The 27,284-nt window shown below is 43.2% G+C and overlaps 1 protein-coding gene across 1 annotated transcript in view; it reads left to right on the forward strand.

The window, feature by feature from the left end:
• The first annotated feature begins 510 nt into the window (after positions 1-510).
• LOC106976604 (40S ribosomal protein S20-like) overlaps positions 511-27,284 on the forward strand; it is a 41,182-nt gene continuing 14,408 nt past the window's right edge. The window contains exon 1 of the mRNA XM_053202548.1: positions 511-565. Within this exon, the coding sequence (XP_053058523.1) occupies positions 511-565 (55 nt within the window). The remainder of the gene's footprint in view (positions 566-27,284) is intronic.

Below are 27,284 nucleotides of genomic sequence, written 5' to 3' on the forward strand. Positions count from 1 at the left end.
TGCGTCCCACCTCTTGGGTGTTGGCAGTCATACGTCCTTATCAGATTGGGCTTGAAGACTTGGGTCAGTTGGTCTTGAAAAGTCAATGAAAGCTTCCGGCATGTTATTTGATAGTTTGGAATTCTCCTTTTCCCAGGTGTATGTGCCAAGCCCTCTGATCTTTCTCCCTTATCCCTACCACCTACCAGACGATAGGAATGAATTTCTAAGTTTGCAGGGGCAGCACAGTCAACCCGCTACGGTTGAGCAGTCACATCCCAGCCGCCGACCTTCCCACCAGCTGTCCCACCCTCTACCTGCTGCCAAGTGGCCCTGGAAGAATCATCCAAGTGATTTCCTGCCCCGGGACACATCAAAGCCATCCCTCTCCCTCTCCCCATTCTTTCTACTGAATGCGCCACTGGTTGGAGTAAATGGAGGCAAGTGGCCTCAACGACTGGAGGGGGGATGGGATTCGGGTCCACGGGAGGGGGGCTCAACGGCCAGGGCAGGGAGGTGAAGTCCCACGCAATGTCCGGGGATGTGGCCAGACACTCAGGCCCAAAAGGCAGCCGCGAAAAGTCCAGTAGGTTAGGCGTGTAATCACAAACCCACATTCACTGCATGGGTTTCAACGGGAAGCCTGCTGCCTTGAGTTATGATTTCTATATTGTATAATAATCAGGCCACTGTTTTGAGATCGTGTCAGAGATAACAAAGCATCAGAAGCCTCTTCTGTTGCTGAAGAACCAATCAACCTAAACTAATACCTTAATGACCACTTTTCCCAACGAGAAAACAAATTCAGGCAAAAAAAAAAAAAAAAAAAAAAAAAAAAAGAAAGAAAAAGAAAAAGAAAAAAAAAAAAAGAAGCAGGGCGCTGAGAAGGACCTTGTCTGGTCAATGAAAAGAAGAAAGAGACGTCTGCAGCCATGGCAATGGAGTAGGGATTACTTTGATCTGGAAAATAGGTTGCTTTTTTTTTTTTTTTTTTTCCCTCCAGTGCTTTTTCTCAGGCAGCCAAGAGATGCTATTGAGCTTGACGAGTGAGCCCTTTCAGAATGAAGGGGCACCTCAGAGGAGAGTTGAATGGGTGCTTTCATGGACAGCTACTTTAATAGTCTTGTGTTTGAAAAATATGCAATTAAAGGAAATACTATTACAAATAGCCCCTATTTGCTGCTTTAAAAATGCTATCGATTAACTCAAAAATGAGAGAGAGGTGTGCAAGATTATTATGTTACGTGTAAACTGCGGATCGTAGGAGGGAAACACATACATACACAGACACACGACCTGTATGCAACACCCGAGGAGATGGGGGGGGGGGGGACGCGCGTCATGAGTCCCAAGCTCTTTATTCCTTTACGTATGAAAAAAATGACTTTCAGGGAAAAATCTTGCCCACCACAGTTTTTAATCACTTTCTTCGCGTCGCTACTGTTAATAGAAACGAGAGTGTTCTCGGTGAAGATTCAATTTCTTATAAAGTTAATCTGCGGTGGTTGGGGGTCTTTGTGGGTGAGGATGATGCTTTTGAGTGAATGCTCTTTGGGCATTTTAAATGAAACAATGCAGATCCTGGCAGTTTGATCTTGGCGTTTTCCACTGATATTGCCTCTACCTCGCAGCCCCCTGCCAACTCTCTTTCCATGCCACCACCTGCTTGCTCACAACGTCCTGTCCTCGCTCCTCTCAGATGTTGCCCTGTGTTAATTGGGACACATTCAGCATACAAGTGCATTTTAGTGGAAGATAAAGAAAGACTCTGTCCCTCCCCAAAGAGATGGAAACATCTCTGGCTATTCTTTTAAGAGACTTCCAAAATCTTTGTCCAGGTAACCTGCCTCGTTGTCATGGCAACGGCAGGATGGTGCTTGTGTCTTTCTCTTTTTTTCTTTGCCTTCATGGATTTATTTAACACTTTTATAACTGACGCGTAACTGATAGGTAACTGCTCCTTACAAATATTTCTGCATACTGGTAGAAAAGAAGGCTACAGGTGTACTCACTATTTTCAGGCATTTGATTTGTTGTTGTTTGTTGTTGTTGTTGTTGTTGTTGTTCTTTCTGGAAAAGCTGACCAGAGCTTTGTTAGTCCCCAAATTGTGTACGGACTTGCAGGTGCCCAAGAGATTAGCTTTTTCACTTTTCAGGCTCTCATTTGATGAGCGTTTATGATGAGTTAGGCACTGTGTGAAGTCTTTTGTCTATGTTTCGTCCTCAGAGACAAGTATGACTGTGCCCATTTTACAGATGAGAACCTGAATCACTGAAAGGTTGAATGATTTGTCAGATGTCACACGGCTCGCAAGGGGTCGGGCCAGGAGGAAAATCCAGATCCCAGGGTCCAAGGGTGGCTGTGTCACAGGTGTTGGAGGCAGTCTTTTCAGAGGTCACCTACTGTTCTGCCACACAAGAAGACAGAGCTGAGAAGCCAGGCTTTTTGAGCAGGAAGGAATTATATTAGACCCAAGGAAGTGTGTCTTCATAGAAAGGGTGATTTGACACGGCAGTGGGAGGTCAAGGGAGGTGTGGTATCTTCCCTAGGAGTCTGACAGTACAGAAAAGTCCTTTCTGGAAGCAGAGAGATGAGCTAGGGTAGCTCTTGGGATCTTTCCGGATCCCTTCATTCCACCGGGCTGAGGCAAGGTCAGAGATCTGCTTGCTGATGCACAGCAGGGACCACACTGGGCCGGGAGGACAGGCGGGCAGGGCGGACACAGCTCACAAAAGGCCTCTGTACGGCACAGCCCAGGGCTGAGTGGCTACACTGTTCCTTCATTGGAAAATGACGAAATGTCCATCTCAGAGGAACCAGAGCCTCCCCTGGAACTGTCAGAGGCTTGTAGAAAGCTCCTTCAGCTTCGCTATGCAGGCTGCTTGAGCTTCTCACGTGTCCTTTACGTGTGCAGGGCCTTCGGCCCGGACCGTCCTTTCTCTCCCTTCTCAGTGACTAGCCTCCCTGAGAGGAAGGCGGGAATACTGGTTAAAGCAGTGGGCTCTGGGAGCCAGCCTGCCTGGGCTTCAGTCTTCCTCGTCCCGCTTACCGATAACCCTGGGCTTAATTATTCTACCTCAGCCCCCAGTTTTCTTGTCAGCAAAATGGGATAACCATAGCCTCTCCCTCACGGAATTATTGAGAGGGTTACACGAGGTGGCACGTTTGAAGTGCCAGGAATGGGGGGACACATTCCGTAAGCATTTGTTGTCGTTACCACCACACAATCCTTAAAAGTTCAGTGTCGGCATCAGACTTGCCAAATAACCTTCTTGTGGCCCCAGAGGTTGGGGTGGCCGTGCCCCTGGGTGCCTAACACGTCTTTCGCCTCACACATTTTGCCCGTTTGTCTGTGTTCCCAATCACGTGAAGAGGTTGGTCTTGTTCACTCGTGCACAGCGTGTCGTTTGGGCGTATTTGCCCGGAGTGGTGTCAGGAATGGGAAAGCCAGGCTGCAGTTGAGTAAGGCCAATAAAAGCTTTGTTCATGTCTGCAAGCAGTTGCTTAATAAGTGGTCTGTTAGGGGCGCCTGGGCGGTGCGGTCGGTCAAGGGGCGGACTCTCGATCTTGGCTCGGGTCATGATCTCGCGGTTCATGAGTTCAAGCCCCACATCGGGCTCTGCGCCGATGGTGCGGAGCTTGCTTGGGATTCCGTCTTCCCCTCTCTCTGACCCTACCCCACCTGTGCTCTCGTTTTTTCTGTCTCTCTCAAACTAAATAAATAAACAAACAAACAAAAAAAGAAAGAAAGGAATGTTCTATCAACCAAGTATAGGCTTAGGCACTGGTGGGGGGAGACGGGAGACACATCTGATGCCTTCACAGAAGAGCCAAGCTGGAGGACACATCTAAGACGTGATTGACAAATTAACGCAACAATAGACAGTGATCAGTATGAAATGGGATTTTGTTAGAGACACATATGCTCAGGCCAAGGCTCTTGGTGAGTCTGACAGGCTGCAGAGGGTTCAGCAAGTGAGAGGAGACGAATTCAGGAAGAGAGAACAGGAGTAACAGCCCAGAGCTGCAGACAACCGGTGAGCGGATGTGGAATGGGGAGGAGGGTGCGGAGGCTGCCCTGGAAGGTGCTGGGTTAAGAATTCACAGCTCTGTAGGAGATCATCTAAACAGTCGTCACAAGCATGGATTCTCCCCCCGAGTTTTACCAAGAAACAATTGGCACACGTCACTGTTATCAGTTGAAGGCATACAGCGTGATGGTTTGATGTCCATATATTATGGAATGATTACTACAATAGGTTCAGCTAACATTCACCTTTCTGTATAGATACGATAAAAAGAAAAGAAAAAGCAAAAGGGGGGGAAAACCCCTCCTTGTCAGGTGACCTCTTTAGTCTTTATCAACTTTCCTGTATACAATACAGCAGCACTAGCTATAGGCATCATCCATCACATCCCTAGGACTTACTCATCTGAAAACTAGAAGCTTGCATCTTCTGACCCCCTTCCTCCATTCCTCTCTCTTCCCACCCACCCTCCCCCTCTGGTCACTATAAACCTGATCTCTTTTTCTACGAGTTTGGTTTTGTTTTTAAAATTCCACGTATGAGATCATAGAGGATTCGTCTTTGTCTGACTTGTTTCACTTAGCATAACGCCTTCAAGGTCCATCCATGTTGTTGCAAATGGTAGGATTCCTTTCCTTTTTTTTTTTTATAGCTGAATAATATCCCATTGTATATGTATACCACAGCTTCTGTATCTGTTCAACCATTGATGGACATTTAGGTTGTTTCCACATCCTGGCTTTGTAAATAATGTTGATGTAAACGTGAGGGTGTAGATATCTTTTCAAATTAGTGTTCTCATTTCCTTTGGATATATTCCCCGAAGTGGAGTTGCTGGATGATATTAATCTGATGAAGATTCTCCATACTGTTTTCCATAGTAGCTGTACCAATCTACATTCCCACCAGTGGGGTACAAGGGTTTCCTTTTTTCCACATCTTTGCCGTAATGTCTTATCTCTTGTCTTTTTGACGATGGCCATTCCAACGTGTGTGAGGTGAATTCTCATTGTGGTTTTGCGTTTCCCCAAGGGCTAGTGATGTTGAGCGGCTTTTCATGTACCTGTTGGCCTTTCATGTATATTCTTTGGAGAAACGTCCATTTAGGTCCTTTGCCCAATTTGTAATTGAGTTACTATGCTGTTGAGTTGTATGGGTTCTGTATATGTTTTGGATATTAACCTGTTACCAGGTATGTAGTTGGCAAACAGTATTTCTCATTCTGTCGGTTGTCTTTTCACTTTGTTGGTGGCTTCTTTTGCTGCGTAGAAGCTTTTCAGTTGGATGTGGTCCCGCCTGTTTATTTTTTATTTTGTTGCTTGTGCTTTGGGTGTCACTATTTAAAAAGTCACTACCTAGACCAATGACAAGGAATTTTATTCCTGTTTTCTTCTAGGAGTTTCATGGTTTCAGGACATACACTTAAGTCTTTAATGCATTTCAAGTTAATTTTTGTGAGTGATGTAAGATACGGGTCCAGTTTCATTCTTTTACATCCAATTATCCAAGTACCATTTATCGAGGAGATTATCTTTTCTCCACTGAGTATTCTTGGATCCTTTGTCAAATATTAGTTGACCATATATGCTTGGGTTTATTTCTGGGCTCTCGATTTTGTTCTGTTGGTCTATGTGTTTGTTTTTATGCCGGTACCATACTGTTTTGATGACTGTAGCGTTATAGCATAGCTTGAAATCGGGAGGTGCGATACCTCCTGCTTTGCCCTTCTTTTTCAGGATTTCAGGATTTCTTTGGCTATTTCGGGCCATTGTGTATCCATATAAATTTTACGAGTGTTTTTTCTACTTGTGAAAAAAATGCCATTGGGATCTTGATGGGGTTTGCATTGAATCTATAGATGACTTTTGGTTTTATTGACATCTTTTTTTTTTTTTTTTAATTTTTATTTTTGGGACAGAGAGAGACAGAGCATGAACAGGGGAGGGGCAGAGAGAGAGGGAGACACAGAATTGGAAACAGGCTCCAGGCTCTGAGCCATCAGCCCAGAGCCTGACGCGGGGCTCAAACTCACGGACCGCGAGATCGTGACCTGGCTGAAGTCGGACGCTCAACCGACTGCGCCACCCAGGCGCCCCTTATTGACATCTTAATAATATTAATTCTTTCAATCCATGAACACGGGTTGTTTTTCCATTTATATGAGTCTTCTTCAACTTCTTTCATAAATGTCTTATAGTTTTTAGCATAGAGATCTTTTACCTCCTTAGTTAAGTTTAAATAATATTTAATTATTAAATATAATAAATAAATTAATTACAAATAATTAATTAATTAATGTTTTATTGTTTTTTATAATTTTATTTTTTATTTTTTTAAAATTTACATCCAAATTAGTTAGCATATACTGAAACAATGCTTTCAGGAGTAGATTCCTTAATGCCTCTTACCCATTTAGCCCATCCCCCCTCCCGCAACCCCTCCAGCAACCCTCAGTTTGTTCTCCACCATACACAAAAATAAACTCAAAATGGATGAAAGACCTCAATGTAAGACAGGAAGCCATCAATATTTTATTGTTTTTTATGCTATTGTAAATGGAACCCATTTCTTTTTCAGAAATTTCATTGTTATTGTAGAGGAATGCTACTAATTTTTGTTGAGTTAATTTTGTATGCTGAAACTTTACTGAATTCATTGGTTAGCTCTAACAGATTTTGGGTAAGTCTTTAGAATTTTCTATATATAAAATTATGTCATCTGCAAATAGAGATAATTTTACTTCTTCCTTTGTAATTCTGGTACTTTTTATTTTTCTTGCCTGATTGCTTTAGCTAGTACTATCCTGAATAAGAGTGGTAAGAATGAGGGGCGCCTGGGTGGCTCAGTCAGTTAAACATCCGACTTCAGCTCAGGTCATGATCTCACAGTTCATGGATTCAAGCCCCATGCTGGGCTCTGTGCTGACAGCTCAGAACCTGGAGCCTGCTTCAGATTCTGTGTCTCCCTCTCTCCCTCTCTCTGCCCCTCCCCTGCTTGTACTCTGTCTCTCTATCTCTCAAAAATAAATAAACATTAAAAAAAAAGAGTGGTGAGAATGGGCACTCTTGTCTTGTTTCTGAAATGAAAGGAAAAGCTTTTAACCTTTCACCATTGAGTATGATGTTAGCTGTAAGCTTGTCACATATGGCCTTTATTATGTTGAGATATGTTTCTTCTATGCCTAATTTGTCGAGTCTTTTTTAAAATCATGAATGGATGTCAAATTTTGTTGAGTGCATTTCTGCACATATTGAGAGGACTGTATGTTTTTTTTAATTCATTATATTAACGCAATATAGCATATTGAGTGATTTATGTATGTTTAACCATGCTTGCATCCCAGGGACAAATCCCAGTTGATCGTGGTGAATGATCCTTTTGATGTGCTGCTGAGTTCAGTTTGCTGGTATTTTATTTAAAATTTTTGCATCTGTATTCATCAGGGATATTGGCCTTTATTTTTCTTTTCTAGTAGTGTCCTTTTCTGGTTTTGGTATCCAGATAATGCTGGCCTTCTAAAATGAGTTTGGGAATGTCCCCTCTTCTTTAATTTTTTTGGGAAGAGTTTGAAAAGGAATGGTGCTAATTCTTCTCCATATGTCTAGGAAAATTCACCAGTGAATCCATCTGATCCTGGAATTTTCTGCATTGGGAGATTTTAAGTTACTGATTCAACCTTATCACTAGTAATTGGTCTATTCAGAGTTTCTATTTATTTTTTATTCAGTCTTGATAAGTTAGATGTTTCTAAGAATTTTTTCATTTCTTCTGGGTTGTCCAGTTTGTTGAAACAAAGTATAATTGTTTATACTTCTTATGATCCTTTGAATTACTGTGGTATCTATTGTAATGTCTCCTTTTTCATTTGTCATTTTGTTGCTTTGAGTTTTTTCTCTTTTTTCCTTAGCTAAGGGTTTGCCAATTTTGTTTATCTTTTGTTTTGTTTAACTCTTAGTTTGGTTAATATTTTTTTCTGTTGTTTTTTTCTGTTCTCTGTTTCATTTATTTCAAGTATGGGTTTTATAGTCAGATTATCCAAGGCTCAAATGCTGGCTCAGCTACCTACTAGGGAGGTGACAGGGGGCAGAAACACTTAATGTGCTAAGCTTCACTCATATTTCCTAAATCAGGAGTAAGAGTATTTCACCCATATGTTGTACCTCTGAAAGTAACATCACATTGTACATCAACTATACTTCAGTTAAAAGAAAAAAAGGCTAGAACCAGGACTACAGTGTGTCCATGAGATTTATTAAAAAAAAAAAAAAAAAAGATAAGCCTAAAGCCCCAAAATAACAACCACAAAAAAAAAAAGTCATATAAAAAACCGAGAAAGGGCTTGACTTATCCCCTATCAGACTGTTTAAAAAACACAGTTGGTTAAAAATATGGAAAAGGCTCAGGAAAAATAAGTCTTCCTTTGCTTCATATAAAACACCTACAACTTTTGTTAAAAAAGAGAGAGTATCTCCCTTGGAAGCTTCCTGTGAGAATTAAATGAGATGAGGCAAGAATGAATTAAATGTTCACATAGTAAGGGCTCATCTATTATTGGCTTTGTTACCAAACATATCTCTCAGAATTAAAAAAAGAAATTTATTGACTCTGGAGATTGAGGAGATATATTTGACTTCCAGGTTCACAAGGGAGAGATTTTTTTTTCTATTCTGCTTGTTTAAATTATCCCAATTTTATAATTGATTGATCATACATTCAGCTACATGAATTGAAATTAAAATTTGCAAAAGGAATATAGTATTTCACTAATCTTGTGAAGTAGGCTGAGGAAATAGGGTTATTCCCATTTTCTAGCTGAGGCGACTGAGGCATGGAAATGTTGGAGGAATTTTCCAGGGTTTTGCAGTTAGTGGGTGGAGACACCGTTAATACACTTAGGACTTGTGACACCAGAACTCCTCTCTTCCCATCCCAGATGGATGTGTGTTCATGGTGACTGGCTTTGATGAAACCAAAGTCCTCCTCCCTGATGTTTGCCATATCCTTTTAAATTTTATATCACATCATGGGTGCCTGCGTGGCTCAGTCAGTTAAGCATTCCACTTTGGCTCAGGTCACGATCTCACGGCTCGTGAGTTCGAGCCCCGCGTCGGGCTCTGTGCTGACAGCTCAGAGCCTGGAGCCTGTTTCAGATTCTGTTTCCCGCTCTCTGTGCCCCTTCCCCACTCACACTTTGTCTCTCCCTCTCTCTCTCAAGAATAGATAAACATTAAAAAGTTAAAAAAAAATAAATTTCATATCGCATAATTTTAAAACTTGCTAAAGTAAGCATGTATAAAGGCATTTCAAGAACAGTGATTTTGCATACATTATCTCTGAAAGGACTATTGAAAGAAAAACGTATAGAAAGAAATCAATTTGCTAGATATCAGCCTCAAAAGTACCAAACATCTATTGGACCAGGTAGATAGAACCTAAAGGGACCAGGTGCTTGCTGCCTCTCCATAGACTGCAGGCATTATACACGTCACATATATTCTGGGTCGCTTTAGAGATTCTGTTTATTTTGAGATCGTGGAGTTGATGCTGTTACCTATTAGAGTTTTAGTTTGGAGTATCTGGCTCCAGTAAGTGATGCTGGCAGAAGACCTCGTTGCCCTTACCTACTTTTTAGCAGGGAATCATCCGGCGACCAGAAGAAAACCTTTTTAGGAGAGAGCTGGCAGCGTCTGGTAGTATAAATCCTCTCTCAGGTACCACAAGAGCAAACAAATGCCGCTTCCAACCTGAAAACTGAGTAGCTCCTGTGTTTGAAACTACCCCGGGAGCCTGCTGGACATTTTTATTTATTTATTTATTTATTTATTTATTTATTTATTTATTTATTTATTTTAATTTTTTTTTCAACGTTTATTTATTTTTGGGACAGAGAGAGACAGAGCATGAACGGGGGAGGGGCAGAGAGAGAGGGAGACACGGAATCGGAAACAGGCTCCAGGCTCTGAGCCATCAGCCCAGAGCCCGACGCGGGGCTCGAACTCACAGACCGCGAGATCGTGACCTGGCTGAAGTCGGACGCCTAACCGACTGCGCCACCCAGGCGCCCCGACATTTTTTTTTTTTAAAGCCCCATTTCTGGAATCCATGTGGTGATAGACTACTTTCATTTTGTCTTGAAGCAAATAAAATAAAAGATCCGAGGCCACAAGGGTGGCTTCGCTTCTGATGGTCTCTGGGATAAGAACACATGTAACAATTGTACCTGTCATTGTTCTTCTAAGACCTTTGATAATTTGATACACGGGTGGGATTACTGAAGCACTGTTGTGTTGTTTTTTTAATTCCAAGAACCATCAGTCTTTGTTCGGAGGCAAATTTCATAAGTGAAATCAACAATCTCGTTAGGATGTTGCTGCTTATACTGCATAACTAAGCCATCTGTCTCAAACTGCAAATTTGGGAATTTCTTTTAGATTTTGTTGTGGGGAAAGGGTGGCATTTCTTGGCGAAATCTTCAAAACACATGGTATAAGGTGATAGAATGATAAAATGTTGGAATGGGACAGGACCACGAGATAGCAGATAGTGCCGGGGTCCTGACTGTTTCCTCCTGAAGAATACTTTGTATAAATACCTCTATAAATACAGAATCACAATCCAAATCGAGAAGGGATCTTTGCTATTATTATAGGACTGAAGAAATTCCACGTATGCTGTGACAGCAATGGCTACACATTTGTATTGCTTTACAGTCTTCTTTGGGAGTTTCATTCAATGATGGGTTTTCATCGCATGTATAAAATCAACTTTGCATTTGAAGACTTTAATTAGTACATGTGGCCACACACTTCCCTACACATCTGGGAGCACTCTAAGACCAGGGCCCTGAGTCTTGGGTGCTGCTCTAGGTTTTGGTGCGTTTCGTGTATGTAATCCATAAACTACATACTTTGGGCCTATGATGAGGCTTGCCACCACTAGACCATTCCTGACTCACCTCTTCCAGTTGATAAAATTGTATGACATATTTCCATATTTTAAAGGATATCAGATTGATTGACCCTGAAAAAGGGGGTAGGCAAATGAACAATTCTGTGAAGAACTCCTCAGCAAGGAGAATGATTTTTCTGCCTGCGGTGTAGAAACTGCACTGTTATTTTAGAAGGCAAACCATCTTTCCATTGGCTGAGCCATTTGCATGCAGTTGAATGAATTCAAATGAGAGCATTAACAGTTGCCTTCTGTGTTGACGTATAATTGATGATGACGTTGGAAATATTGTCGATGAGTGTAACATATTCCGGGCTATATGGCCTATTATCCCAAAGGTTGTTTCTTCATGGGAATGGATGGAGGAATCTTTGTCAGTGACCCATATTGTTTTGTGGAACTTCTTGAATATGCTCATGGTAGGCGCTCAAGATACATTTTTGAAACACACTCCGGCAGACTCTCTCAAAATGTTTTGCGATGCTCTTACTTCCATTGCACGGCATTGGTTTGTGTGCTAGTTTTCTATTGTTGCACTTAACGCTGGGAAAGTTTTCTTTAGGGAAGGAATACTTTCTAGAGCAGAACATCATTAGGTCCCAGGAAGAAAGGATTGTTAAAGTTTACATCTTTGAGGTTACTTTAGATAATTGTTTTATTCCGGAGGAGTCGCCCTAGAAAGTTCCAACGTCTACGTATGGATAAATATGTTGGTGCTAATTAGTCCTGAATGAACATGAGGTTTACTTATGTCTTACTGAGTTCCTCGTTGTGTTACAGTGTAAACCCATGTGCCCCTGACATGGACAAAGGTAGCAGCCATCATTTTTATCTGTATAAGAATGTGAATCGTCGATGGATGAATGGATAAGGAAAGTGTGGTATACATATATACAATGGAGTATTACTCAGCAACCCAAAAGAATGAAATCTTGGCATTTGCAACTACGTGGATGGAACTGGAGGGTATTATGCCAAGTGAAATTAGTCAGTCAGAGAAAGACAAAAATCATATGACTTCACTCATACGAGGACTTTAAGAGACAAAACAGAGGAACATAAGGGAAGGGAAACAAAAATCATATAAAAACAGGGAGGGCGACAGAACAGAAGAGACTCATAAATATGGAGAACAAACTGAGGGTTACTGGAGGGGGTGTGGGAGGGGGGATGGGCTAAATGGGGAAGGGGCATTAAGCAATCTACTCCTGAAATCTTTGTTTCACTATATGCTAACTAATTTGGATGTAAATTTTAAAAAATAAAAAATAAAATTAAAAAAAAAATGTTAATCAGGGTGCCTGGGTGGCTCAGTAGGTTAAGTGCCCGACTTCAGCTCAGGTCAAGATCTCACGGCTCGTGAGTTCGAGCCCTGCGTCGGGCTCTGTGCTGACAACTCAGAGCCTGGAGCCTGCTTCGGATTCTGTGTCTCCTCTCTCTGCCCTGGCCCTTCTTGCGCTCGCTCTCTGTCTCTCTCTCTCAAAAATAAGTACGTTAAAAAAAAATTTTAAGAATGTTAATCAGCTGCCTTGAAAACACATCTCTAACCTTTTTGTTTCTGTTTCCACTCTACCACACCCCCACTCACCACTCTTTCTCACCTGGGCCACCATGTGAATACTAGTTAAGCACTAGAGGGCTAGCTGGACCTCTCACTTATTACCTCGCATCTTCTCTTACCGCTTCAAGATCCATTCTTCACATGGTAGCCAGAGTTACTTTTTTTTTAAAGTTTATTTATTTATTCTGAGAGAGAGAGAGAGAGAAAAGGGGGAGGAACAGAGAGAGAGGGAGAATTCCAGTCGGTCTCCGCACCGTCAGAGCAGAGCCTGATGCGGGACTCAAACTCGTGAACTGTGAGATCGTGACCTGAGCTGAATGAGAGCAAGAGCCGGACGCTCAGCCGAGGGAGCCCCCCAGGCGCCCCGCCAGAGTTACGTTTTTAAAAGGCGTGGCAAAGCTTATCATTCCTCTGCCTAAAATTCTCCAATCATGCTTAGAATAAAATCCAAATTCTTTACTTGGGCCTACAAGGCTCCACCGCATTCGTGTGTGTGATTGGGTGCTGGTATCTCAGATCTGCACACAGTTAAAATGGGAAGCTTCCTAGAGTCTTAGTTATCAGCTGGCTGGGAGAGGGTAGACCAGGTCTAGGAGAATAAAGACAGCTGTAGGAACGTACCCAGTCACAGCATCAAGGCAGGTGGCAGATTTGGGTCCAACACAGGCTGGGCTCAATATTCTTAGGGGGTCGGTCTGGGAGCCGGGTATTGTAATAAGGCTCTCAAAGCAGTGACGCTACTCCCCAGGCTGATGCTTCCAGGCCTGTTAAGGTCAGAGCGCTGCTTCGCAGGTTCCAGCTCCAGCGACAGCCAGCAAATCACCTGTGCTCCAAACAGGACTCCAGTCCAGGAGGGAGCTGGTTTGCATTCTGGAATCCAGCGGTTGGGAAATAGGGAGGAAGAAGGAAGGTTAGATCTCGGTAGACTGAAGTATACTCAGGGCGGAATGAGCCCTTGTGGGCTGCACCTGCTATGGAGCGTCACAGGACTCATATTAATTCAGGGTCGGGCAGAGAGAAGCCCCGTGCTTGATGGTTTTCAACACCTGTAGCTGGATGGGGGCCTCTGGAATCCAGGCCTCGCTTTAGCCTCAGATCATCCTCTTTCCCTCTGAGCGGGGACCCACTTGCCTCTTTCACTGTGGCCTGTTCTGCCATAGTGTTCAGTCAATACTTGATATTCGGGGGGAAAGGTCCGAGCCAGAAGAGGGTTTTTAAAATGAAAAGCTGTGCTGACCCACAACTGTCCCTTCATCCATTCACTGTGCCAGTCTTCACAGGGGAACACTTAGTGATTTTTATTTTCTTTTATTTTATCCTATTTAATTTTAATTTTAATTTTTTGGCTAAGGCTGCAGGGCTTCCCCAATGTTTGATGTCTGGTGAAGATGTTTGCTAAGCCTTTGATGGTGACAACAGAGTCCGCATTTTCCTTTGGGCTTAATGCAACCTGTTCCATAATTTCTTTAAGCATCTCCACGTTGGCCTCTACAGTCACCTCTTCACGTTTCTGTCACTTCCTTCGTATTTCTTTCATAAGCCACATTCATCATAGGATTTGCCTCCAGCACCCTTGTGAGATCAGACCCATCCTAGTTTCTGCATTGCTTCATGTTTTTTCTTGCTGGGATCTGGTAACGTTTCCATCTGCATCTTGATTCTCTGTTTTCTGCTTAAAAAAGAAATCAAGCCTCTCAGAACTCCGAGGCACCGAAGACCATTCATTTTCAACTTCTGATTTCCTGGTGGAAAGAAAGACATGGGTATTCCCTGGGAAGGTGCGTCAGACATTCTTCAAGGGACAGATCTCGTTCTGGAGGTGGACGTCAGAGATGTGCACAGCAGGAGGTGGAGGTTGATGTAGCTCATCTTTGAGAAAAGAGAGTTTTACTGTCTTGAGCTTCTTCCGTCTGAGAATGAGAGGTAAAGGCAAAGAAAGGAGAGAGCTGGATTGTTTCAGTGGAAACATTTTCCGTTATTAGCAATAAAAACGGTAGACCACTTACGAGTCATTAGAGTAGCTTACCATTGTGGGTGCGGGGTTCTTGGAAATCATTGAGAAAAGGGAGAGAGGGTCACCTGCCTAACTGGTTTTGGCAGTGTGCTGCCTTACAGGCAGGTGGATGGGATACATTGGAGATAGAACAAAGAACAGCTGACAGGATAAGGGACGTCATAGGACACCTCCCACAGGAAGATACGGAACCTTGTTGAGCATCTACTGGGCCAGGACAAGCACATACTCTCATTTTCCTCCTCTCCTTTACCCTTGTGTCCAGCATATACAGACTTGGGATTGTAGTTTTAATTAATTTGATCGCCCCATGGGGCTCGGGGCTGCCATACTGGGGAGTTCAGGATCCTAGGGGAGCGCACGACCTGGGACAGAGAGGTAAGCAACAAATGGTCATTGGCTGTCAGAATAAACGAAAGGACAGATGAACAGTGGAACAATCAAGATCGGTCTGCTTGCCTCACGGGGTTGCTATGAGGGTCAAAGGGTTTAATATACATCTGAGAACTTTAACAAACTTTTCAAGCTGCCATTCTAGAGGAAGGTGGTATTTCAAGCACTACTTGGAAATTTGCACACAAGCGAACTTAATTTATCATTTTTGGATGGAAATGTATTGAAAGGGAGAAAACACTTTGTTATCTTCTTAAAGCTTTTAGCTTGGATCCCAAGTATTTTATCATTTGAGCAGGGGAGTATAAGCAGGTTGAACTTTGACTATTTTTAAGAGCATTAACTACTGGGAAGAGTTGTGTGTCTGATGTCAGTTCTTCTTCCCACATTATCAACTTTCAGCTTCTCCTGTCATCTCCTGCTTAACTTAAGAGCCCCTCTCCCTCCCTTCCCTTCTAGTTTGTTTATAATCTGATATGTTCTGAACAACCACGGAAAGAAGCTGATAAGAATTATATGCCAGTCACTGAGTGTCGGGAAGGCTCCAGCTGACCCACCGCGTATGAGCAAGACATACGCCAAGACTTGTGTCTCTGTATCCAGAGGGGACAGAGGTCAGGAAGGCATTCTTGTGACATTTAATTCAGAATTCGGACATTGTTGGCCCTCATTTACTGCTGGGCTAAGGCTTCATCCAGAGGGCCTTGTACGTGGTTGTGATTTTGTTGTTTTGTGTTATTTCTAGGCACCGTCCAAGTTGGGTTCTTTCTAGCTATAGGCACCTTGCACTTTGTACAGGCCTTCTTTGCAAAGGGACGAAGTAAGGACTAGATTGAGTATTAGGCGATATTGGCCCTCTTGCTGGCTTAGACAAGGCTTCTATTTGACGTTGAATACAGAGGATACATGCTTCATTCGTTGGGCCACTTTATTGTGCTGTTAAAAAGTTAAGTACTTCTGACAATCTTGATGCATATTAGCAAGAACTGTGTCCTGCAGGTTTTTCAGGAGAGGTTCTGACCGATGCATGAGGAAGCACAAGCATTGTCAGAATTGGGCCCGGCCTTCAGGCTTTGTGGCCCCCGGGCCAGTGTGTGCCTGGCACTGAGGACAGAGATGGGCACAGATGAGAGTTCCATAAATAATTGTTGGGTGACTAGTGAATGAATGATGAGCGAAGGAACCAGCGTGTGTATGAAAGAAACAACAGTGCACGTAAGTTGCCCCTCGGTTGTCGTGGGATTAGGCACATCCCGGTTCTTAGCTAGTCTGAGGAATTTATGCTGACCTTACTTGATTGCCTGGGAAGGTTTTCCCTGGCACACTCAGACACAGCTGTCTGTTCAGATATTATCCAATAGCAGCCTGCTTTGTCAAACACCAGAAGCTGGTAGACTTGGTCTTTTTCATATCTTTAAGCAACGCGAAATGAATATTACAGAGAGTTGCTCTGAACCACCTGCTGGCAGTCACTGTTTCCCTAGGGCCAGCTGAGTCAGAGACACCCACTGGATCCAATTTAGTTGCTCTGATTTAATTGGCAATTTTGCTGGGTAGCTGGAGGGGCCTTGCCTTCATCTCTGGCAGATCTGGCTGAGTTGTACAGAGCAAAGGGTCTGGAAGGGAGCTGCTCTGGGCCACTTGAGCCTCATTGGGCAGGCTGCTGGACTCCTACTTCCTCAGGGTCTCATAGAGGAGAAGCAGGGAGTGGACAGGCTAGGGCTGTCATGCCAATGGCTGGCCCTGAAACCAGGACAGCTAGGAGGGGGCGGTCACTGCCCTCTTCTTGCCCAGGGTCCCCAGTAGATGGGAAGCAGAGAGCCCTGGTCTTGGGTGTGGTCAAATTCACATTGCTGTCTGACCCCAAGCGAGAGACAACCAGTGGCCAACATTTTCATTTTTGTCCTTTGAGGGATGTGGTTTCATGAAAGTAACTGAAAAATCGATCACATGAAATAATGTTCACATCAGAGGAATGAGAGACTTGGCTTTCTAAGACATTTTGTTTGGACTTATTGAAGCCATTCTACTGCTAGGGGAGGAAGAACCTTTCTTCTACCTTTTCTCTTTCCTTTCCACCCCAATCTTGCCCTGTACAAGTTTTGAAGTATTCCAGACCATGTAAGGACCAAAGTAACTCAGAATCAGGGACCTCATGGAAGAGAGAAGATCAATGACAGTGGTGTTCAGCAATGAAATCAACAGATCCCAGGGCAGCCAGAATGGAGGCCATCAAGCAGGGGAGAGACTTGATTAGCACCATTGGAGGGGACCCTCAGACTTTCAGGGGGAAGAGTGAGCTATCCAGAGGCCCTGAGGTGGTCCTGGAGGAGCTGAGGCTCCAGCAGATTCACCAGAGGGACTCAGTGTACTCCTCTCCCCATGTTTGATTTTTAACTCTCTGGACCTTGAGGTCTGAGAAATTGAGTTATACTTAATTAGTAATTCACATGACTGCATTGTCACCTGCATAGAACTGAGCATCTCATCTTGGATTTTTTTTCCTAATGCTTTTGGGAGAGACAGAGGATAGAGTGAAAGAAAAAAAGACATACCATCATTCACTACCCTCGGGGAGTTTCAGTCATGTCACGGAAGCCGTAAGTACAATGTTGACAAAAGTGTAAAACGTGTCAATTCTGCGAGAGGAGACTGGATGAAAAACTGCTCTGAAGGCTTGCATGAGATTCTGACTCCCATCAACTGTTGTTAGACGGGGCTCCTTCATAAAGCTATGCCATGGCGCCCCCAAGGAGCATAACTTTACGGAATGTAGACCTAGATATTTATTAGAGTGTACTTTTGCATGTTTTACCCCTGACTGAATATAAAAATCCACAAATGCACCCCCCTCAAAGAACCCTTTCCATAAGACTTAGACAAAGCAGGTAGAGAGTTGATTGAAGGAGTAAGCATGACCCATGCTATTAAGAAGTCACACTTGACTAGTTGCAAGCTGATGAATTAATTGAGTCAAGTCAAAACAAAAGAAGATCACAGCATTTCAATGCACACACATAAAAACACACACACATACACACACACATCACTTAAGTCAAAGATCCATGAGCTTCTCTTTATTGGAAAAATTTAACTAATCAATCCATGCCAATCAGATGGCAAAACAGATTAAAAGAGAAACTGGTTTCATGCATCTGACATCAGAGATGGATTGAACACCGGAGAGGTGTTTGGAATATCAAAAATATGAGTCTTCAAACCAAGTAGGAACATGAAGCCTTTGGAATAAGACTTCCTCGTATATTAGAACCATCGTTGCTTCCGGTTGACTAAAGAGTTCCAGCAAAGCCAAAAATGATGCTTTTGAAGACAACAAAAGCAAAGCAGAGGCCCCCTAACCAACCTGTGCCTAAGAATCATGTGGGAGTTTATTAAAATTGCAGAGTCCTGGGCCCCACCAAGAGAGGGTAGGATTCAGTAAGCCTCAAGTAGGGCTTGGGAATCTCATGTTTTGATGAGTTCTTTGGATGATGCAGGACTATATTCTGGGAAACACTGACCTATGGCCACCATCCAACTAATAGAAAATACTACATTAGCCATTTTCTTATTTATTTACTCAAAACTGATTAATCTGAACCTCGCATGTGCCAAATGCTATGCCAGGGATACAGAGACCCGTATTACACAGAAGGTCAGAGTTGAGTGGAGCCTAAAAGTCTTAGAGGGCAGTCTAGTCGTCGTTATCGCTTACAAATAATCTAATGCACAAATAACACTAATGCCCCAACAAATGAATTTGAGGGCAGACATATCATTCATATTCGTTTATTATATGGAAAAGCTTGGGAAGGGTAGAAGCAGTGTTATTTGGGATAAGCAATTAAATGTGAGCATCATATGACATACTCTATAACGGACACCCACCCTCCACTATACCAATTTTTCCCAAGACAATTTTGGCAGAATCTCATTTCCAAATGCGTGGGCTCCGTCACGTCTCTCTGAATCCTTGTTCAAGCAGAAACGTGCGATTGCTGCCTGGAATAGGAAGTTGAGACCACCGGTCCACCACCTCGTAGAGGAAATTAGTACTTAGACACTACAAGACAGAGGTTTTGACTAACCTAGGGAGAACCCGATAATCCAGTATCCAAGATACTACACTATTGCGTGGGTAGGCTTAAAAGATTCTGTGACTCGGTGTCACAGAAAGTGTTATTCTCTGGTCTGGGGCTACGGAACCCACGGCAAAAGTAGTTTTAAGTGATATTTTAAGGTTACGCTGAAAATGAGTCGCAAAACTAAGAAGTGAGTTTCTGCTCCTGTGTGCTGTTCATTAAGAATTTGTGATAGAGTGTCCTTTATGTTTTCTCTTGACCGTGTTTCCCCGGGGGAGGTGGGAATGACTAAGATAGATGTCTATGAAAGAATGAATATTGATGATACATTATGTAAGGCTCAATGAAAGTTGTGAATTCACCAGATGCTTGGAAAGTCAGCAGCTTCTCTATTATGCATTTCCTTGGCCTCAGCTTGGATGTTTTCCAAGAAGCAGTTACAGAAGCAAGTGGAAGGACCTGGTGTGAGTGAGTGTGTGTGTGCATGTGAATTGGTGTGTGTGTAAACTCTAACTTGTTAAAATGAAGAATGTGTGAGCAACTTTCAAATCTTTCTTTAACTGAATGATGAGCTTAGATTTTATAGGAAATCAAATTAGAGGCTGAAAAAAAAAAAAAGAAAAAAGAAAAAAGAAACAAACCCAGGATCCTTAGTTCTAAGCAGGCTGGCCTCTGGGCAATCATTTTTACGGGAACCAGGTCCTTACTGCTAAGTTTGCTTAGCAACACGTTTTCTTGATGACGGTTCTCAAAGCAGAGGGAAGTGAATGGAGGTTTGATTAACCACAGGCCATAATGGCTATATCAGTTTCTTTTGTAAGTGAAAGATTGTCTTTGCATATTCATAAGGGGGGTGTCTAACCAGCCCTGCTGGATCTGTCAAGGCCTCTAAGCTGTGTTGGATTAGTAAGTGTATGGGAGGCCTCCCAATGGGTGGCCCCGGGGACATTTTTTCACAATCAAGGAATTCAGATTGTACAGAATTTACTCACTGTAAAAGTTGTTAGGCATAGAAGAAGGTTATAGAATTTATTTTTCCCATAGATCTTTAAGGACAGGACAGAAACTCACTGAATAGGTTGGACTCAATACAATGCTGAAGCCTTTGAAATTAACTATTACTGGGGTGGAAGGGGCTAAAGGAACCGTAGAAACCCAGAAGCATGAAAGTCAATCCAATTATCTCAGCAGCTGGGGGTGGGGGCTCGTATATAAATTGGGCATTGTGTGGGATGAAGGACACATTTCGTATTTTAGGATAATTCAGATTCTCCTAGTAATGTGCTAACAGTAATGAGCTTGGCCACATGGGTCTAACCTGTTAGAATTTATCTATCTGCCAGAGTCATCTGAATTAGAAAAATAAATACAAGGCTCCTATTATTTATACCAGAGTCAACCAAATGATAAAGTTTTATTTCATTTATGTAATATTTTTCCTTTTAAAGTTACTTTTTAAAAAAAATTTTTTTTTAACGTTTATTTATTTTTGAGACAGAGAGAGACAGAGCATGAACGGGGAGGGTCAGAGAGAGAGGGAGACACAGAATCTGAAACAGGCTCCAGGCTCTGAGCAGTCAGCACAGAGCCCGACGCGGGGCTCAAACTCACATACCGCGAGATCGTAACCTGAGCAGAAGTCGGACGCTTAACCGACTGAGCCACCCAGGCGCCCCTTAAAGTTACTTTTAATGTGTTATTCTCCAAACAGGTTCAAGTAAATGGTCAGGATCTGGGCTACCTTATTTACATCCTGTCTTAGAATTATGGGTTAGAATCCAATGCTCTTTCCACAAGATCATGTCACTTCCTTCTGAACAGTTCTCATCTTGGCATTTTTTAATTCTACAGTTTTGCAAGAGCATTAATATGTCAAAGAGTATTCCATTCTAGAGATTTGAATCTAGAGAGGTGATCACAGGTACCTGTCTAAAAGTAGATAAAAAACAGATTTCTATATCATTGGCTCCTCTCTGCTCTACATTTCATAACATCTACAGCGAGAACATGTTTACCAACATTTTGCAAGAGACACATGTAAAGGTAAGACTTATTCACAGCAGTATTTTTTTTAAGTTTATTTATTTTGAGAGGGAGAAAGAGAAAGTGTGAGAGCTTGGGAGAGGGGCAAAGAGAGAGAGAGGAGAGAGAATCCCAATCAGGCTCCGTGCTGTCAGCACAGAGCCCGACACGGGGCTTGAACCCACAAACTGCAAGATCGTGACCTGAGCCAAAGTCAAGAGCTGGGTGCTGAACCAACTGAGCCACCAAGGCATCCCTCGCAGCTGCTTTAAAACAATTCCTACCCAAGATAAAAACTTAGTTTAGTGAATACAGACACTGAGTAGTAAATGCTTTTCAGAGACTTGGTTTTGCCTGAGCTCGTAGAGACCATTATTTGATCCCTAAATTCAGCTTCCAGGAACCTTGAAACAAATGTACGCTGCATTATTCTCATTATTCAATTATGACAGCCTTTCCCCCAGCATTTTAATTAGCACTCATTTACTGAGAATTAAACTGTCATTTTAGTTGAACTCAAAGGAGTACCCCAGGGACATGCATTCCACAAGATAATAAAAGCGCCATATAATTCTGATGCTTCCACAATTTAGATTGGAGCCACGACAGGACTTTTCTGTCAGCCATTTCTGATGGGACTTCATCATTACGCTTCAGCCGGGAGTGGGGGCAGGGAGCACCATGATTCTATACCTGAAAACGTGAGGCCAGATGATGCTGGATCAAGACAGTCTGATCTTTGGTTCCTACTTGACGCTGTTCAGCAGAAAAGTCAAAGGAAAGGATCAGCGTGTTGGACATGTGGCTTCCACCCTGGTTTTGCCCCATGACAGCTGTGTTTTCCAGGGAAGTATTAGGCTCCGCTTTCCCACAGGTGCGACGGATGCCGTAATGACTGGGCCGTGACTGTGGCCTTGGCTGCTTTCTAGATCTGCCCTTGCTTCTTCAGATCCATCCCTTTTCCTTGCTGCTCGTGGTATAAACCATTTCATTTCTGAGTGTGGCGGGAAACTCTGTCACGGCGATGAAATGGAGAAGCACAGTAGAATGTCCCATTGTTATGTCTGACAAATGCCATTTTCTTTCATTTCTCAACATTCAAGGTAGAACCAGTGGGTTTTTTTTTTTTTTTTTTTTAGCCCGCTTTGAGACCTGGTTCATCTTACAGACTTTCATGCTTTCCACTCCGTCCGCCAAGTAATTCACCAGTTTTGGAAAGCTGAATGACCTTAGTCAATTCTAACAAGTATAAATCACAGGACCACAATTAAAAGGCATAGACTTCCAATTATAAATAAGTCCTAGGAATATAATGTACAGCATGGGGACCGTAGTTGACATAGCTGTATTATATATTTGAAAGTTGCTAAGACAGTAGTTTCCGACACTTCTCATCACGCGCGCGCGCACACACACACACACACACACACACACGTTGAAATTATGTGTGGCGATGGATGTTAACTAAATTTATTGTGGTGGTCATCTCACATTATATACGCATTGAATCATCGGTTGTAAACCTTAAACCAATACAATGTTATATGTGAATTGTTTCTACATAAAACTGGAAAAAAATCACAGAGCCGCAGGACTGTAGAAGAAACATGACCTTAGGAATCCGGTAGTATCCAGCACCCCCATTTTATAGTTGGGAAGATTGAAGGTCACAGAAATGAGATGGCATTCCCAGGGCCAAATTAGGTGGCTTAATTTATGGGAAATTAAAACCGGAGCTCCGTTATTCTGGTTTTCACGTATTTGCCTTCTCTATCCATACTGTGAGGCAAGCAGTATCTTATAGTGGGGAAGACCAGGAAGTCTGGGCTCCACATGCCTGGGTATGAGTTCCAGCTCCATCATCTTCTACTGAGTCACTTAGAAGATGCCTTAGTTTTCATGAAAGTCCTATCTCATTTCTAACATGCAGTAAGAGCTCAGAAATATTATCTCTGGTCTTTACTATATCTCCCTGTTTTCCATGAGTCCTTACAGCCACCGTAGCGTAGGAAGCAGGCCTTTGGGTTTTATCTGTCTGTCCCCCAGGCCTTAACTTCCCACCATGCTTTGTTACCAGCTCTTTGTGCTTTGGCTCTAAACCTCACATGCAAGGTAAGTGGTATCAGTCCATCTTTAAGATGAAAAAAGGAGGCACAAAGAAATAATTTGCTGAAGGCCCGTAGCGCACAGATTAAGAATCTCTTTGATTACAAAATCTAGACAACTTCCATGTAGGTAAGGTCATTCTCACTTGTAGCTCTAAGGCTAGACCTTTCAGATGTTGTCTATTTCAGATGTTCAGTAGACAACATCTGAAATAAACGCAGAGTTTATTGTTGGTGGACGACAAGGCAGTGTGCCTCTTCCCATATCATGCTTTTGGAAGTACGTCCTATTGTTTGCTAATGACACTGCTTCGCCTCTAAACCTCTTGCTCTTTGGCAATAAAAGATGAATCTTTTCTCACCTCTGATTCCCTGCAAGTCATGTGCGTGGAGAAGGAAGCTGAGAAGTCCTGTGAGAAAGAAAGGTGAATTTTTAATAAGAGTGAGAGTATCTTACATTTTTGTTGATTGGGGTTGTATTTGGCTTTAAAAAGACAGAAGCAAAGAAGAAGTCTTCTTGGGAAAACAGACGAGCACAACTTGATAGAGGAAAATGAGAAGATTCGTTTTTTTTTTTTCTGCTTGTCACAAAATTCTCCAGGAATATTTGCTCCGCTCTCGCTGATAGCCTGCCATATTGATGTTCCCCGCACAGACCGCTGAAGTACAGAGCCCTTACAAGACTTCTTGTTAAATCCTTGTTTCCTTTTAGTTCAAGTGAGCGCTTTTATTCTTGTGTGTGATTTTGAAATTTCTTGGCAAAGCTAACGGGGGAAAAAAACTCCTTCTGAACAGATGAGCATCTCTCCTCCTCGTATCGATTTGAGAAAAGGAGCTTCTGCCAGATAATTTCATCAGGATTAAAGAGTTCTGATGTCTGCCCTGCAAATGTGAGATTGTAGGAAGTGGCCAGGATGGAATGATGGTTTGTCAGAAGCCAACCTGAGGCAGGCCAGCTATCCTCTTGAATATTGTAAAGATAACAGTCAGCCCATCAGCCAACATTTACCTATTTTAGAACCATCAGTGGACATAATGGCATCTTCGACCTTAGGAATATACCTCTTCGTGAGAAGAAAAGCAACAAACACATAAATAAATCCAGGATCAGACAGTAAGCTAATTGTGCCGCATAGGAAATAGTAAGTTGTAGTTCACTAAATGCTCTTCTCTGCATCATGTCACTTAATCTTCACAAGGGTTGATTGTGGTTTTCGAGGTAGGCGCTGGGCACCGGGGTGGGAGACACATTCTCTCTGGCTGTCTCTCTCTTTTCCATTCCATTCGCTCTGGGTTGGTATCGTGCCTTGAATCACCCTTCCTTCCTGTCATGGAGGTAAGAGTCTCTGCCTCTATTTGAACTCTGGGTCATCCTCTTGTATCTGTGACTACTCCCTCCCGAGGTGAGCTCACCCAACTCAAGGACTTTACATATCATCGCCATGTGGATGCTCCCAGTTTTATATCTTCATCCAAACTCTCCTCTGAGCCCCACATTCACATATTTTACTTGATAACTAACTGCGGAGGATGCTGTAATTAGATGGCTCACAGGAATCGCAGTGTTAAGCTATCCAAAATGGAACTCTTGATTTTCTCCTGCTCTCAAACTCTTTCTTACCGTACCCTACCTCCATCCCTCCTGGTCGTACATGCTCCCCCGTGGGCCCAGGCTGGAAACTTAGGAGTTACCCTTAATTTCTGTCTTTCCATCCTTGCCAACACATAGTCTATGAGCAAGTCCCCTTGACTGGACATCTACAATATACTTCACGCTCTTTGTTCCTCCTCATCTTCTCTTGTCACCATCTCAGCTCACATCATCGTCGTCTCCTGGCCAGGCTACTGCGGTGGCTCCCTTATCTATTTCCCTGTGGCCACTCTGCCCTCCCAACCACCCCTGACATGCCATTCCCTACATAGTATCTAGAGAGATCTTTTTTTTTTAGATGTTTATTTATTTGTTTTTGAGGGTGAGGGCGCACGTGCATGTGTGCACATACGCGTGGGGGGCGGGCAGAAAGAGAGAGTGGGAGAGAGAGAGAATCCCAGGCAGGCGCTCTGCTGTCAGTGTGGAGCCCGACATGGGGCTTGATCCCATGAACCGTGAGATCCTGACCTGAGCCAAAATCAAGAGTTGGATGCTCAACCGAGCCACTCAGGCAAGGCGCCCCTCTAGAGGGATGTTTAAAAAGCAAAACAAAACAGAGCAAAACAAAACCAATTCATGTCTTCCCCATGCTTACATCTCTTAATGACCTCTAGTTCTACTCAGAAAACATTTAAACTCCTTCCCCTGCCTTAAATGCTATATGGGATATGGCTCCTGTCCACGTGCTAAACTCCCCAACCTCATTTGGGGCTCCTGTCCCCCTTGTCACCATTTCTCAGCCTTCCCTGGCTTCCTGACACTTTCTAGAACACACCAAGCTCTTTCCGACACCAGGAGCTTTGCAACCTGTCGTCGTCTTTCCCTTTCTGGTTCTTAGCCTGGCTCCTCCTTATTTTCCGTGTTTTCATTTTTAATTTAACCTCGCCTGGTCACCCCTTATTTCTCTACCACCACACCTGGTGGATTTTCTTCTTAGAACTTACTTTTGTCTAAAATTATTTCAATCTGGGGGCATCTGAGTGTGTCAGTCGGTTAAGCGTCTGACTTCGGCTCAGGTCATGGTCTCGCAGTTTGTGGGTTTAAGCCCCGCATCGGGCTCTGTGCTGAGAGCTCGGAGCCTGGAGCCTGCTTCGGATTCTGTGTGTGTGTCTCTCTCTCTACCCTTTCCCCACTCATGCTCTGTCTCCCTCTCCTTCAAAAATCAATACACATTAAAATTATTTCAATCTGGAAGTGGGATCCTCCATGTATTTCAGGGCAGTTTTCCAAATGTCCCTAATTTGGGCTTGACTTCAAGTCACCTACTTAACTTTTTGTACCGATGGCTCACAATGGCATCTCCCAGAATCCTGCCTTACCTTGATTTCTAACAAGGCCAACGGATTTATCCAAGCCACAGAGAGACGAATTTTTCCATTTTGCCAGTCAAAGCGCTTTGCACTTGACTGAAGCTTGGGTGACAGTGGTGGTTAATAATGGGAGGGTGGCTTTTGGAATAAGTGACAAAGAACGTGTCTGGCGACTGCATATGACTGATGCATTTTCGCTAAGGAAATTCCAAAACTAATGGTCAGTGATTTTCAGTTAGCTGCCACTTGTGTCTCTCCTCTCTTTAGTGGAATGGAAAGAAAACTCTGCTTACCCTCATGTAGACACAAAATGAAGACCAATGAAGTCTTTGAACTAGGAAGGGACACTTGTAACCTGGGCAGTTCATTCTGGCTTTATTTAAGGATGGTTTTAAAACCCCAAGAGGCAGCTTCTCAGGCCAAACATTTTGTATTTCTCCTTGCTTTCTTTTCTTGCTCATGGCGTTGTCATCCTTGTTAGGTGCCCACTGTAGAGTCACCTTTGCCGGAGAGAGAAATGAGTAAGACAAAGACAGAAAGACATGACACCAGAAGAGGGTGGTTGGGTCGGAGTGCAGGAGAGGCCAGTATGAACAATCTCTGCTCCTACCTGTTTTAATTATCTCCCAGTTTAGTTCAACGCTTGCTTCCCTGTGGCTGTCATGGTATCTGAGTATGTTGAAATGTAACACCGCCGACATTGGAATGATGCTCAGTAACGCACTCTAATTAAAGCCAGCCACCGGCGGCCATAGGAGCTCTACGTGAAGGAGGTGATGCCGTGAATCTGATGCCTGAGAGAGAAAGAAGTAGCAGGGAGGGCAAGAAATCGGAAGTCTGTACGAGGAGCTCGGTGTTCAAGTATTGACCGTTGGCTACTCATGCGTCCTCCGGGTCTTAGGAGAGCCCCCCCCGCTCTGGTTTTGCTTCTCCAGAGTGAGGAGAGTTGGTGCGGTTCAGGTGGGAAATATCCAAAAATAAACACACACAAAGAGCTTCATTCCATAGGGGAGAAAACCGAGGCCTGGAACAGGCGTGTAAGGACACAGCCAAGTTTCACCCAGATCACTTTTCACACGACTGCTTATAGGGTGAGGCTTGGTGATGATCAATGAGTTGCTAATCAATGTGCAGTATTGGCAACTAAGCTCCGGTGGTTTTTCTTAAGAGATAGGCTACAGCTGGCTAGG

Source organism: Acinonyx jubatus, chromosome D1 (genome assembly GCF_027475565.1).
Source record: "Acinonyx jubatus isolate Ajub_Pintada_27869175 chromosome D1, VMU_Ajub_asm_v1.0, whole genome shotgun sequence".
Taxonomy (NCBI): domain Eukaryota; kingdom Metazoa; phylum Chordata; class Mammalia; order Carnivora; family Felidae; genus Acinonyx; species Acinonyx jubatus.